Genomic DNA, 14,179 nt, shown 5'->3' with positions numbered 1-14,179 from the left:
AATACTTAGTCACTTATTTGACTAAGAGAATCCCACCTGACTGGGATTTTCAGGTGGCTTAGTGGTAAAGAATCTGCCTATAATGCAGGAGACATGGATTTGATCTCTGGGTTGGGAAGATCCCCTAGAGAAGAGCATGGCAATCCACTCCAATATTCTTACCTAGAGAATCCCATGGACAGAGAAGCCTGGTGGACTACATTCCATGGGGTCACAAAGAGTTGGACACGACTGAGCAGCTAATCCACCACCACTACCATACTTAAACTCATTCCAAAGCAAGATCTAAAACTATTATATAAACCACCACCACTACAAGGCTTAAACTCAGTCCTGTCCACATTTAAAACCATGTCTATGAAATTCTCCACTTATAAAACACAAGATTGAAAAATAATCCAGGGGGTTTCCTGGCAGTCTAGTGGTGAGGATTTAGCATTTTCACTGCCCTACCCCGGGTCTAGTCCCTGGTCAGGGAACTCAGATCCTGCAAGCTGCATGACTCATCAAAAAGAAAACAAAATCATCCATCCACTTAGCCAATTTGATTGGGGACAGTCTTAAGCAAAAAGTATGATAAAAATGGGATTTTCAACACATGAACACAGTAGGTATGTATACCGAAAGGATAGCCTGAGGGGAGAGAAAAAAAAAATATCCTACATAAGTAAAGTTTCTTTTCTCCTGAAATGCCCACGTAATTTCTCCAGACACTCTTTGAACACTAACATTAGCTAACCCAACTAACAGGAATGCTGCAGAAAACAGAAACAGGAACTCTGTGAGAAGTTTGATTACCTGTATGGCATCTTGGAGGAGAGGAAGAATGAAATGACCCAAGTCATCACCAGAACTCAAGAGGAGAAGCTGGAACATGTCCGTGCTCTCATCAAAAAGTATTCTGACCATTTGGAGAACGTGTCAAAGTTGGTTGAATCAGGGATACAGTTCATGGATGAGCCAGAAATGGCGGTGTTTCTGCAGGTAAGTATCTCTGGCCTCAGAGGAAACAAACCAAGACGGTGGGTGCTGAAGAAGGACTGTTATTGAATTTTCAATATTTTCTGTACATCTCACTTAGATCTATCTTCTCAACTAAAATATATGTGCTTCTCTCTCCATCGGTTTAAACTATTTCACAACCATATATTTAAGAGACAATGGCATTGCTTAAATATAAGAGGGATCTGGTATAGAAAACAGTAGTTATTTACGGCATTTAAAAACTAAGCTATGAGATGTTTACGAATCAGCAAAGGAAAGAATTCAGTCTCAACACATCTTTGATGAAAACAATTTAAGTAGGCTTGTCTTTTGTTTGCTTCTACAGAATGCCAAAACCCTGTTACAAAAGTAAGTAATTTTCATTTTGTGAAAAAAAGTATATCTTTCATTTTTACCCAATGCCATCAAACTTTACACAGTAACAGAAAGTGGGAACTTGTCTTTTTGCAGAATTTCTGAAGCATCAAAGGCATTTCAGATGGAGAAAATAGAACACGATTATGAGAACATGAACCACTTCACAGTCAACCTCAATAGAGAAGAAAAAATAATACGTGAAATTGATTTTTACAGAGGTTTGTTATTCTTGTGACCATTTGCCCAAAACTGCAGGTGTGTGACAGTGGCAGAAGGTTCTGGTGGGAGGAAAGGGGGATTCAGGATCATCTCCAGAATGGATGTTGACAACTTCACAAGGATCATAATCCAACATGAAGCTCTATTTCTTGACAGAATCAAACAGTTTGTGGATGTTGTTTATTTAGCTTTGCCTATAACAGTGCTTGTTATCATTCAGTTATAGGGCATTAACTCTGGGTCATCAAATATTTAATAATTGATGGTGATGCTAATATCTCAACTTCAACTGTACACAACGTGTTAGCCATTATGATAAGGATGTAAAGTGTCATCAGCTGTACGGTTAAGGATGAGATAAAAATAAAACATGGAAGACACTTGGATTTAGATACTGTACCATTAGCACTTTCACTTAAATACTAGAGGACAAGAAAAGTGAGTGAGTCATAGAGTAAGTCACACCTGGAAATAAAACTGAGGCTATGTGATCAGATGTACTCAATGAGTTATAAACACATCCCTCTCATCTGGCCCAGAAATCCCATTCTTGGAAACTGATCTGGATGAGATAGTTGAAAAGAGAAGCTCAGTTAGATGATAGGGCTCCTTGGCTAGACCACTGTAATGCTTTGGATTTATATCAGTGTCCACAGATATAACTTTAGAAGTAAATCTTCAGGATGGATGTTCTTTAAAAATTACTTAATATTGTCTATCATTAATATTGCCTGAGGAAATATTAAAATCAGTGGGTTATAACACTGATACTATGTATAAGATAGGTAGCTGACAACCTACTGTATGCAGGGAACTCAACTCAGCACTCTGTGGTGACCTAAATGGGAAGGAAATCCAAACAAGAGGGGATAGATGTATACTTATGGCTGATTCACTTTGCTGTACAGCAGAAACTAATACAACATTATAAAGCAGCTATACCCCAATAAAAATTAATTTTAAATAAACCACATTGAAGACAGCCCCCCCCCCAAAAAATCAGATCAGTGGGTTTCAAAGAGTCACGGCATTAACTGTGGCAAAAATCATCCTTCACTGAACAAAGGAGGTGAGAAATTAAATAGGACCAGGGTTTTGTGTGTCTTCTGACATAAGGAAGAGATTTGCTTTTCCATTTGACAGAAAGTAAGTGACAGTCCCAGCCCTCCAGGAACTGGCAGATGTGACAGAGCATAATGGATATGGGAACAGGCTCTGGGGGTCAGGCGAATGGTGCACGGTGGTCGAGAGGACCACACTTTGTACTGGGGAGGGGAGCAAGCAGGGTGGTGATGATTGGGACCACTTGCACAGCATCATGTCCACATTTAACTGGAAGTGCAAGCCCCCTGCTGTTGTCGAGTGTCTGATGGAGAGGATTTCCGTAGCCCTGACCTTAATCTGAACTACAAATATTGGCCAGTCATGTTTTTCATGGCTGCAATGGTAATTATAACAATATGAAAACGCATTACCTTATCAGAGGATGAAGACGAAGAAGAAGAGGGAGAAGAGGGAGAAGGAGAAGGTGAAGAAGAGGGAGTAGAAGTGGAAGAGGCGGAAGACGTCCAGACTGAGTCATCAGGGGGAGATCAAAGTCCAGAGAAAGGCTTGGAGCCCTGTCCACCGACCTTGGAACTCCAGGCTGCCCCTGAGGCACCCCCAGTTTCCTCTCCAGACCCTCCTCCAGCCCTGCTACCTGCTGTGGAAGCCCCGGAGACACAGGTAACTCAGTTCTGAGTTCCCTCTTGCAGGACACGCAGGTATGCCTCCTTGCTGAGCAGCTCAAACCATTTATTCTACCTCAAGTAAAGCAAACGCCACACCAGGCGTTTGTATATGGAGGACACAAGATTTTAGGGCCATCACAGTGTCAGGGAGAAAGTCTTCTAGGGCATTCAGCAGGGTCTTTGTGGTTATAACTGGTTGGCAAGACTTAGTTTCACATAATTTTCCCACCCTCAAATCTGAGGCAATCTATGGCAATTGTGTATGTGTGTGTTAACATGTGAATTCATAGAGAGCTGAGAGCATGACATTGACTCTTAGTATAGATACAGGGTATAGGTTGAGCGATAAAAGTGGTTATATTTTCAGAATTTTGAATTTTCTGTAGGTAATATGAAACTAAATAGAGAAACCATGCTAGTTTATGTCCCTGTTGCTTACCCTGAAACAGAACTATAGCTTTTGGTCAATAGGCAAATAAAGGAAGCTGAGGTTTCCTATGTGTCATTTGATGAGATAATGTGTTGACAGAACTGTTTTTAAAAATTTCTTAGGAAATTAGCTCATCCCAGACACTGTCTGTGGCTGTCCTGTGGCTGACTTTATGTTTTCTAAGATGTCACTGTTTGGTTCTCAAGCATCTGTACTGACTTCACGACACCTTTGACAGTCCCAACCCACTGAGTTTGTGGGCAATGAAGACTTATCAAAAAAAAAAAAAAAGTCCTGGTTTCAACATGGATTGGAATTATCAATAGAAACAAAACTGCAAAGAGGGAACTCAGAGATGGAATTATATCTTATGCTCTGTCTCCATAGGAAACTAAGCTAAAAGACTATAATTCCTGGAATCTTGAAATTCTGGGTGTTCCAATTGCACTGAAATCGAAATGGGTATGATAATTAAATGACAGTTGGGTTTGATTATTAGATTTCAATTTGGGGGTTGAGAAAAGAGGTTTTGGGGGACCCACGTATAATATACAAAATTAATTCTGGTCAATAGTTTGCCCTTTCTTCCATTATCTGCTATTTTATAAGCAAACTTTGTTCTAGGCTTCTGCTATCTACCTGACCAAGGCCACAGTCTAGTGAGACAAGCCCAGGAAAGATGAGGGGGCACAAATAGACGCTGAGACAAGAATGCTGGCTGCATTCCTTGGCCTGAGCCCCTGTGGAGGGTGGGCTGAGCTGAAACACGCACTAGATCGGGCCCACACACAGAGAGCTATCCCTTTGCACACCTGAAGGGAACTAAAATCCACTGCTTTTCTCTTTTTTTGCTTTTGAATTTATTCATCCTGTGAAGGGGGAGGTGGTGCCCACTGGCTCCCAGCAGACCACAGAGTCTGAAACTCCAGTCCCAGCAGCAACGGACACTGCGGACCCCTTGCTTTACCCTAGTTGGTATAAAGGCCAGACCCGGAAATCCACCGCCAACCCACCTTCCGCCCCAGGGAGCGGAAGTCTCGTAGGGCCTTCAGGTTCCAAGGATGCTCATGCGCGGAAGGCTGAAGGGGCGGAAGCCGCAGCCAGGGAGAGGGCAGCAGTGAGTGGTAAGGATGCTAGCTCACCTGCAGCTACTTCTCAGGTTAGTGTCAATGAATGCTCTGGGGTCTGAATGCTCCCTGTGCCGCCTGGTCCTGCTGGGATGACAGCAAGGAGGAAGGGCTTCTGAAGGGGCGGACAGAACCTGGGGCCTGGGGGATAAGGGGAAGGACTCATCTGTCCCAAGTTGGCTTGTTTTTCTAAGCCTGACATGAAGTGAAAGAGACACCAATTTGACTTTACTCTGCCCATGCGTGGAGACTTCACACCTGGTTGCCCAGGGGCGGGAGTGCAAGCGGGCCTGGCCCCTAGGCATGCAGGTGAAAGCTGCTTGTCTGCAGTGACTGCCTGGCGTCCCTGGTCCTCCTCTGCACTGGCCACTGGCCCTTGTTGGGCCTTTTCTTCGTCCTCTCTGATCTTCCAAAGACTAATCACTTGCTTCTGTGTCGTTCCCAACAACTAGCAGACACGTTTGAGTCAAGTTCTATGTCGGCTCTGGAAAATAACCTCTGATTCTTGGGTTTTGGTTTTGGGAGCGTGCTGGTGAAGGCTGGACAAAGATAGTGTTGGCTTTATTAAACCAGTGCTTCCTACGCATGTGCTGCTGGGAGCAGAAAAGCACAGACTTCCCTCCTTTGGAATTTTTTAAGGGGTCATTTAATACTTTTTTTTTTTCTTATCAAAATACAAGTTTGAAGTTCTTCTTCCTAACACTGGGCTAGATGTTTGCATGGCTCAAAGATTCCATAGAAGAAATCTTCTACAATTTCTTCACAAAGAAGAATGTTCATGGTTACTCCATACCCATGAATATTCTTAAATGACGTGTGGGTGTTGCCCAGACAGGGGCTGGCGGAAAAAATATGCTCGAGTTCCGTGCTCCTGGGTTATCAGGTGATTTCAACAACAAACAGCATTTTTTCAAAAATCATAAAATTCTTACTGTTTTAACTATCTGCTCAAGTGAACCTCGATTTCCATGAGGTAATAAATGGAAATGATTTTTGGAAAATTCAAAGATGGACTGCTTTCGTGCCATGTATTTATTTTCACGAATGAAAAATGACAAAAAAGATATGTTTTGTGTGAGGAAATCTTTGAAGTTTGTTTTACGTTGTAAAAAAAAGTGGAGTAGAAAGTTTTCTAAAAGATGGATGGAAAGTTTATTTCTAGAAAGTTTATGGGATTCCTTACATACTTAGTGGACATTGAGTCAGGCAGAAAAACAGTAATACAATAACCCAAGATAGGAGCACAATCGAAATGAAAATGAAAAATCCATCTGAATGAAGATGAAAATATTATTTGTGATAATATCAGTGAAGCTTTCTTCTTGTTTTCTCACAGGAGTTAGGAATCTGCCTAGCACTTTTGGCTTTTCTTATACTTCACTACATCTGGCGTCAGATTCAATGCTTGATTTTTACTTTAATGGGTAGGAAATCTTTTCTTTTCCCTTGACTAACATCTCATGTAGCTCTTCAATAATGTTTCTCTTCTGTAGGCCCAGAGGAATTTCTCCCCCAATTCTGAGGCTCTACCAATCTAAAAAGACCCAAGTTTCCAAGCACTACTCGTGGCCTCACAGCCCCTTCCTGAAGAGAATCACTCCGTCATCTAATCCTGCATGGAAGGGGATCCTGACTCAGAATGAGACTCATTGGGCAATTATTCAGTAATCCAGTGGGAGTGGACCCTCCATAATAGCCATTGAAAGTGTTAGTCACTCAGTCCTGTCCGACTCTTTGCGACCCCATGGACTGTAGCTCACCAGGCTCCTCTGTCCATGGGATTCTCCAGGCAGAATAGCCATTAGAGGAGGCCATTTTCCAAAGGTGTCCAGAATGCTATGAGTAGTCTGCTCTTAGATGGATGACCAGCTAAGGCCTCATACAGGACTACGCAGGTTTCCATCAGTTCAGTAGCAGCATATCATCTGCCTCACCAGAGAGGTGCCCAGGTGGGCAGGTAACTGCTTTGGTGGGCAGGTGGACCAGGTGACTTCTGGTTCTCTCTGCACCCTCAGAGTCCACAGTGCCTCTCCTAAGAGAGGGGAGCCCAGGCGCAGTCACATAGGGGGCATTTTGGCCAAGTGAGATCTGAATGAATAAGGAGCCAGAGGGCCAATGTTCAGTCTACTGGCTATAACAAATTAGAACCAAAGAAAAGTCATAAAGCCAACAGTATATTATTTTTGGTATGTTGTCTCATAGTCAGGCCTTTTCTTGATGACTGTTAAGGGGTTTAGGGACTAATCATCTTACTCCTTTCATAACCTTTTGAATATTATCAGCTTCATGAATCATATTTAAAGATTTAAACCCCACATACTTTTGAGTAAATGACTCTGCTGGACCTGAGACCCAGCTCCCTGTGCCTATGGCTCAGAAGTGTTCCAGGGTGACTGGAGCTGAAAGGGCTCAGCTATTTCTGGCTCGCTGACTTTTCCGGGTTGACACTGACTCTCTTGGAAGTTCCCCTCATAGCTCCTTTCTGCCTCATTAGCTGTCTACTCAGCGATGGCAGTAGGCTCCCCATGGGTCCCTGTCATGTCTATAACTGGGTGTGAGTGGCACCTTCCCCAGTGTCTAATAGTCAGCCATAACCTGTGTATTCTAGAATGTTCTGAGTGTCTTGGTCAGCTCAAGGGCATAACTCCTCCTGTCATTTGTGATGAACAACAGGGGGAAGAAGTTATCGGCCATGGGCTCAGTGGGGCAAATGGGGAGGGAGAGAATAGTCTGTGCATAATTGGAATATGCTGAATAATTGTGGATCTGAATAATTGTCTGAAGAGTTAAGTTTATATTCTGAGAGTTCAGGTTTGGGACTTTGTTGCCATATGTCCTTGTAATGCTTCTCTGAGGCTGTGGGGGGAAGTCATGCTTCTTGTCTGCTGTCCATTGGAGCCCATGTCATGGATGCTGTCATTCACATGCCTGTCGTGAGGGTGAGGCAGGGGGGTGGGGTTGTGGGTGGAGGGTATGGTGAATTGACTTTCACTACTGCCAAGAACCTTGGGTAGTTCTTGGTGTTTGAGAAAGAGCCTTTTACTTAGAGAAGGACACCTGTTTATGATGGAGGACCACTCTTTGATCCCTGCCTGAAAGGAGGTATGGACAGATTAATAGAGACCTCACCATAGCATCAGATTCCCCATCCCTCTGAAGGTTTTGCAAGCCTGATTCACCTTCACTGCCTCAGAACTCAACTCACTAGATATTTGTCCAATGCAATTTCCTTATTAAAACTAAACTTAAAGGTATAGAAGTTGGCAGAATTTAGATAAAGGTATATACATTGGTATATTTAAACGGGCTCTATATAAGGTGGTTACAGCTCTTATTTAATTATATTGTGGGATAAACAAGGCTTCCTTGGTGGCTCAGAGGGTAAAGAATCTGCCTGCAATGCAGGAGACCCAGGTTCGATCCCTGGGTCGGGAAGTTCCCCTGGAGTAGGAAATGGCAACGCGCTCCAGTATTCTTGCCTGGAAAATTGCCTGGACAGAGGAGCCTGGCAGGCTACAGTCCATGGGGTCACAAAGAGTCGGATATGACTGAGTGACCAGGCATGCAATGCAAGGTTAGCTTGTTAGAATTTCACACTTGGTTAGTCTTTCCGTGAACATTTAGGATGTGACACGCAGGTTCTCCTTGATTCACTGGTGGTCTTACCTCTCTTAACCCATCCTGGGAAATGAGGTGGCCTTAGAATGACAGAAGCATCTCAGGCTCACTTGCTAATCTGTAAACTCACTTGAGCCCCATCAGCAGAACCATAATCCATTTAAGAAGAAAGATGTTTCCTGATGCTTGCCTCGGGGCCATTCACACAGTGAAAACTACCCTGTTCTTGCTGTCTGTGATTTCTGATGCCATAGCATGTACATTCTCTCTTCACCTAATGACATGGGAAGATTATGTGTTAGAAACTGGTGATGGCAGAAACCAGACGCTGGCTCTCTGCATGGGTGGTGACCCGGGATTCTGCTCTTTGTTAGATCAGAGGCACACTGTTGCCTTCTCCACCTTGGTTCTCCAAGAAAACTAACTGCTCAGCAAGGTTTGAATTCAGGCCTGTGTCACACTGTGCAAAGGTCCTATACATTAGCTGGTCTTCAGCTGCAAAAAACCCTTAAAGTTCCCACCCTTTTAGACCCTGCCTGTTGTACACTCAGTCAACACAAAGAGTTTGGTGGCAATTATATCTGATCTACTTCCTGTGTTAATTTTTAAATATTTTTTTAAGAAACTGCACCATGCCCCAGTCAACCTCAGAAGACAGGGCAATAATAAGTGGGGAGTGCACTGTGATCAGACGGCTGCGCTTGAAAAGCAGCTTCTGTGAGCGTCATCTCCAGGGAGACTTCCTGGTCCACTCTGCTTCCTCCATTGTCCTCCTCTTCCTACACTGCTTATATGCTAACTACACCTGAGGGTTAGCACAGGTTCCACCCCCACACCCACCAGGACAACTGGGTTTTACATTGGGAATGTGTGGCAATTAGATTTTCCCAGAAGCAGGAGCAGCAGCAATGAAAGCCCCTCCACATTCCCCTTCGCCCTTCCCAGTGAGGCTTAGTGACTGTGGTTGGAGAAATTTGTCCAAACCACTTGATGGGAACAGGGATGTCCAGAGAAATGTCTCCCTGCTCGGTAGATTAACTTGGCAGCTGCTCTGGCTGACACTCGAGCTGGACCCCGGCAGCTGCCGCAGGGTCAGAGGACCCCAGCCCCACTGCCACCACACACACACACACACACACACACACACACACACACACGCATTCAGAGAGCCAGCTGCTGTGAAGATGGGGTTTTTGACATTAAAATCTCTGCCATTTCTGCCTCTGTAAAGAACCACAGCTCACATATTTCACCAGAGCACGAAGCTGTAGTTGTCAGGGACCCTGAAAGCTTTTACCATATCATAGCTATTTGTAGTTGCAAGATTAGAACATCCACTTTCCACCGCGCATTCCTCAAGTCTGAAAATAGACGAGCAAGTTGGGTAGAAACTGTGCCATGGCCTGGGGCTCAGGAAAGATCTGTGAAATCAAGAGGAAGGACTTCAGTTCAGTCGCAACTCTGGGCACTTAATTTTTTTGAGCCTCAGTTTTCTCATGAAGAAAATGAAACAACTACTTGATGAAAGGATTCATCTATTTGCACAACATTAGAGAGCAAAAAATCTGGTACTAAGAATCTTGTCAATTGTTTCAGGATGTTTTCATTCGGAGGGTTATGAACTTAGGCCTGACAAATCATTCTGGCAACTGTAATAATAGATTTAGATAGCCCACTGCATTTCCCCAAATGTATTTCTTGCCTTGAAGCTATTACACAAATCCCTAATTCCCAGACTATCTCCACATCTCCTGGACACCAATTTGGCTGAATGTTTACACAGCTGTTATTACCCTTTCTGATTCCATAAACCGCATAAAATCCAGGTCTGAAGTCTACCTACTGGTGCTTAGACCTCATTGCCCAGTAGAACAAAGGACTTAGAATGTACACAATAAATGTAGTCATAGAAGATTAAATGAATGAAGAGATGAAAAATAGTGTGATTTTTAAAAATTTACCTATTTTGACTGTAAGGCTCAGTAGGTTTTGACAGGTATGTAGCATTGTGTGGCTACAGGCCACAGTGAAGCTATAGAGTATCTCTATCCTCATGTGCCTTTGCGGGTAATCTCCTTCTGGCATCCCAGCTGCTATTTTGCTGGTTGTTATAGTTTCACCAGTTCTAGAAGATCATATAGGTGAAAACATCCAATATATAGGCTTTTGTGACTGGTTTTCTCACTTGGCATATCATTCTTGAGTCATCCATTTGGTTACATGTATCAGTAGCTTATTTCTTTATATTCCCGAGTAGTATTCCATTGTATGGAGGTTTTCCAGATTTCTTTTTTAATTGGAGGATAATTGCTTTACAGTGTTGCCTTGTTTCTGCCATACGACATGAATCAGCTGTAATTACGATTTTCCAGATTTCTTTCTGTTTGATTTTTGGTTTGATTTCATTGTGGAGAGAGAATATTGTCTATATGCTTCCAGATCTTTAAAATGTACTAAGCTAACTTGGTGAATGTTACATGTGCAGTTGAAAACCGTGTATTTTCTGTTGTTGCTGGTGGAATGTTCTATGAATGTCCATCAGGTCAGTGAGTGTTGTTTAGGTTCATTATATCCTCACTGATTTCCTGTGTACTTGTTTTATCAATTGCTGCTGCTGCTGAGTTGCTTCAGTCATGTCCGACTCTGTGCGACCCCATAGATGGCAGCCCACCAGGCTCCGCCGTCCCTGGGCTTCTCCAGGCAAGAACACTGGAGTGGGTTGCCATTGCCTTCTCCAATGCATGAAAGGAAAAAGTGAAAGTGAAGTCACTCAGTCATGTCCAACTCGTAGCAACCCCATGGACTGCAGCCTACCAGGCTCCTCCATCCATGGGGTTTTCCAGGCAAGAGTACTGGAGTGGGGTGCCATTGCCTTCTCTGTTATCAACTGCTAAAAGAGGAATTTTGAGAGATCTGACTATAATTGTGGATTTGTCTATTTATCTTTGCAGTTCTATCAGTTTTGCCTTATGTGTTTTGAAACTCTGTTTAGGTAACTAAATTAGCATTGTTATATTTTCTTGAACAGTTTATCCCAAGGAAAGTGTTAAAAAAATAACTCTCTGTGTCTGCCTGTTTGAATGGGTTCACATATACTGTTCTTTAAGGTAGGGTAGAAAAGTTAGAGGGCAGATGCGGGTAGCCTGGAGGACAAAGCTTCACCTGTTCTAAACAGCTGGCCACAGGAAGACTCACAGCCTTAATCCAGCACACCTGTCTCCCCTTCCTCCCACAGCCACCAACAAGGCCTAGCAGAGCAAGGTCTTGACAGCTGAGGCGCCTGATGCTTTTAAGTGACTAGGCTCAACTTTACAATCTGATGATTAAGGTCTTTGGGGCCCTATTTTTAGTGTAGATGTAAATTGCTTTATGAGCTAAGATGTCTGTACATTTTAATGACATGATTCTGTCCCAGTTCACTCCTTGTGCTGTCTACACCAGTTTCCACAGGACTGCAGAGGCCCCCCCCCCCCCCCCCAGCTTGGACCAGGGCCTTCCAACCCTGGGTTTATCCTCTTGGCTGACAAGGTTCCCCACCCAAAGACACAAGAAGGTGCAGATGGTCCTTCCTCCTGTCCTGAGGATTGCCAGATGCTTCCAATAGAATATATCATGATTTCAGAGACAGAGCATCGGGTACAATGTGGATGACCCACACCTTTGGATTCTCTACCCTAAAACAGCAGAAGCAGTGTGTGGAGGGCAAGTCCAGTGCAGGAAGTGTCTCCAAGGAAAACCAGCCCATGGCCATCTTAGTTCCCAGCCCATGTTCCATAAATGTTGTCCTTGGAGGTTATAAAGGTGCTCCTCCAGGGAAAAATAAAAAACATTTCTTAGAAGAAGGAAGGAAAGAAGAAAGAAGGAAAGTAAAGAAGGCAGAAAGGAAGGGGGGAAAGAAAGATACATGGTACTAGCCAAGATTCTCTTCTCTTCTTGAAGCCCAGGGTTTATTTCCTAGACTCTCAAAAACCAATACATGTGTCCCCAGACCTGAGATCTTATCAAATTTCCGTACCTAAGATTTAATCTCCTTGAAAATATCCATATTTTCTTAAACTGGGATGAACAGTAGCCAGTGTTCCAAAGAAAAGCAGGTATGTGGAGCCCTGGGTCCCCACAACATATCACATGCAAAAAGATAAAATAATTTTCATGCAAATAACCTTTGAGACCAAATCATTCAGTCCAATTTTAAGGGTAAATATCAAGTCCACCTGCCACTAGGGACTTGGTGGTGAGCGATGCCTGAGGCAAAAGCTTCTATCCTGCGTGAGATTAATTTCACAAGGTATCAGAGAATGTTTAAAAAAATAAAGCAGTAGACCAAGAATATGATTTCCCATGAGTTTCACTACAGGTCCCTTGTTCTTTGAAATGATCTATTTAATTTTCCAAAACAAACTGAAATGAATGAAAATTTAACTATGTTCTCTAAATTTAATTGAGGGATTCAGGGTGTCAAATTATTTTCAAACAGAAATCTCTACTGAGAGCACTGCTTGTGTTATACAAATTAGGAGATTCAAGCTTATGAATCAAATTACTTTTAAACCAGGCACCCTGACTATGCTGGAATTTCACTTGGTACAAATAGAGAAAAAATGATCAGCACTCAGGCCTACATTTACTGCATAATGTTATCCAGGACTTAATAGTCCTGGAAGTTATAAGAAGTTCTGATAATGAAATGCAAGCATTTTTACATAGAAAAAGTTTTGGAGAGAGGAAGGATTTTATTTAAAGAAGTAAGTTTTTAATGAGACTATTTATTATTGCTTTTTCATTTGTATCCTGCAGCTGCAGTTTTCTCTTTTTTTTTCCCCCTGGTGGGAAAGTGATATCCTAGTAAGTGTCAATTTGGGAGCTTTTCTAGAAGGGGCTTCCCTGGTGACTTAGACAGTAAAGAATCTGCCTCCAATGCGGGAGACCTGGGATCAGTCCTTGAGTCGGGAAGATCTCCTGGAGAAGGGAATGGCTACTGACTCCAGTATTCTTGCCTGGAGGATCTCATGAACACAGTAGTCTGATGGGCTACAGTCCATGGGGCCGCAAAGAGTGAGACATGACTGAGGCACTAACACTGGAAGAGAAAAGAACAAATCTGTACTAAAACTGTAGGCTGCGTTTCTCAAGATCAAATCGCTTCCTTCCTAAAAGTCACTTTAATAGGAAGCTGAAATGGATGTATCTGTTTAAAGAGGGAAATGTAAATTATGTGTGAGCAGTGTAATGAATGAAGAAGGCAATGGCACCCCACTCCAGTACTCTTGCCTGGAAAATCCCATAGGCGGAGGAGCCTGGTAGGCTGCAGTCCATGGGGTTGCTACAAGTCAGACACGACTGAGTGACTTCACTTTCATGTTTTCCTTTCATGCATTGGAGAAGGAAATGGCAACCCACTCCAGTGTTCTTGCCTGGAGAATCCCAGGGACGGGGGAGCCTGGTGGGCTGCCGTCTATGGGGTCGCACAGAGTCGGACACGACTGAAGCGACTTAGCAGCAGCAGCAGCAGCAGTGTAATGAATTCACTTCCCCTGGCAACATGTGCCTGCAGTCCTACAATTCCATGAAAACAGTAACATAGGCACCAGGGAGAGCTTTCTGGGGGAGTTGTCATGACAAAGCTACTTGAGTTTTACTTCTGCAGTTTTTTTAATGTTTGTCATCCTGATTTAACCTAAGGCCCTTATTAG

At 43.3% G+C, this 14,179-nt stretch overlaps 1 protein-coding gene across 6 annotated transcripts in view; it reads left to right on the top strand.

Moving 5' to 3' along the window:
• The window catches only part of TRIM55 (tripartite motif containing 55), a 61,847-nt gene that overhangs the window by 38,171 nt on the left and 9,497 nt on the right, over positions 1-14,179 (top strand). For 2 of the 6 annotated variants that reach the window (XM_006044567.4, XM_006044569.4), the window contains 5 exons: positions 751-984; positions 1,331-1,353; positions 1,456-1,580; positions 3,065-3,306; positions 4,619-4,900. In XM_006044567.4, coding sequence (XP_006044629.3) covers positions 751-984; positions 1,331-1,353; positions 1,456-1,580; positions 3,065-3,306; positions 4,619-4,900 — 906 coding nt within the window. Of the gene's footprint in view, positions 1-750; positions 985-1,330; positions 1,354-1,455; positions 1,581-3,064; positions 3,307-4,618; positions 4,901-6,204; positions 6,654-14,179 lie in introns of those variants that run through there. The other 4 variants (XM_025265327.3, XM_025265328.3, XM_044928733.2 and 1 more) reach the window with 4 other exon arrangements.

The sequence above is a fragment of the Bubalus bubalis genome, chromosome 15 (assembly GCF_019923935.1).
Source record: "Bubalus bubalis isolate 160015118507 breed Murrah chromosome 15, NDDB_SH_1, whole genome shotgun sequence".
Lineage (NCBI taxonomy): Eukaryota > Metazoa > Chordata > Mammalia > Artiodactyla > Bovidae > Bubalus > Bubalus bubalis.
This window is presented reverse-complemented; position numbering and strand designations above follow the sequence as displayed.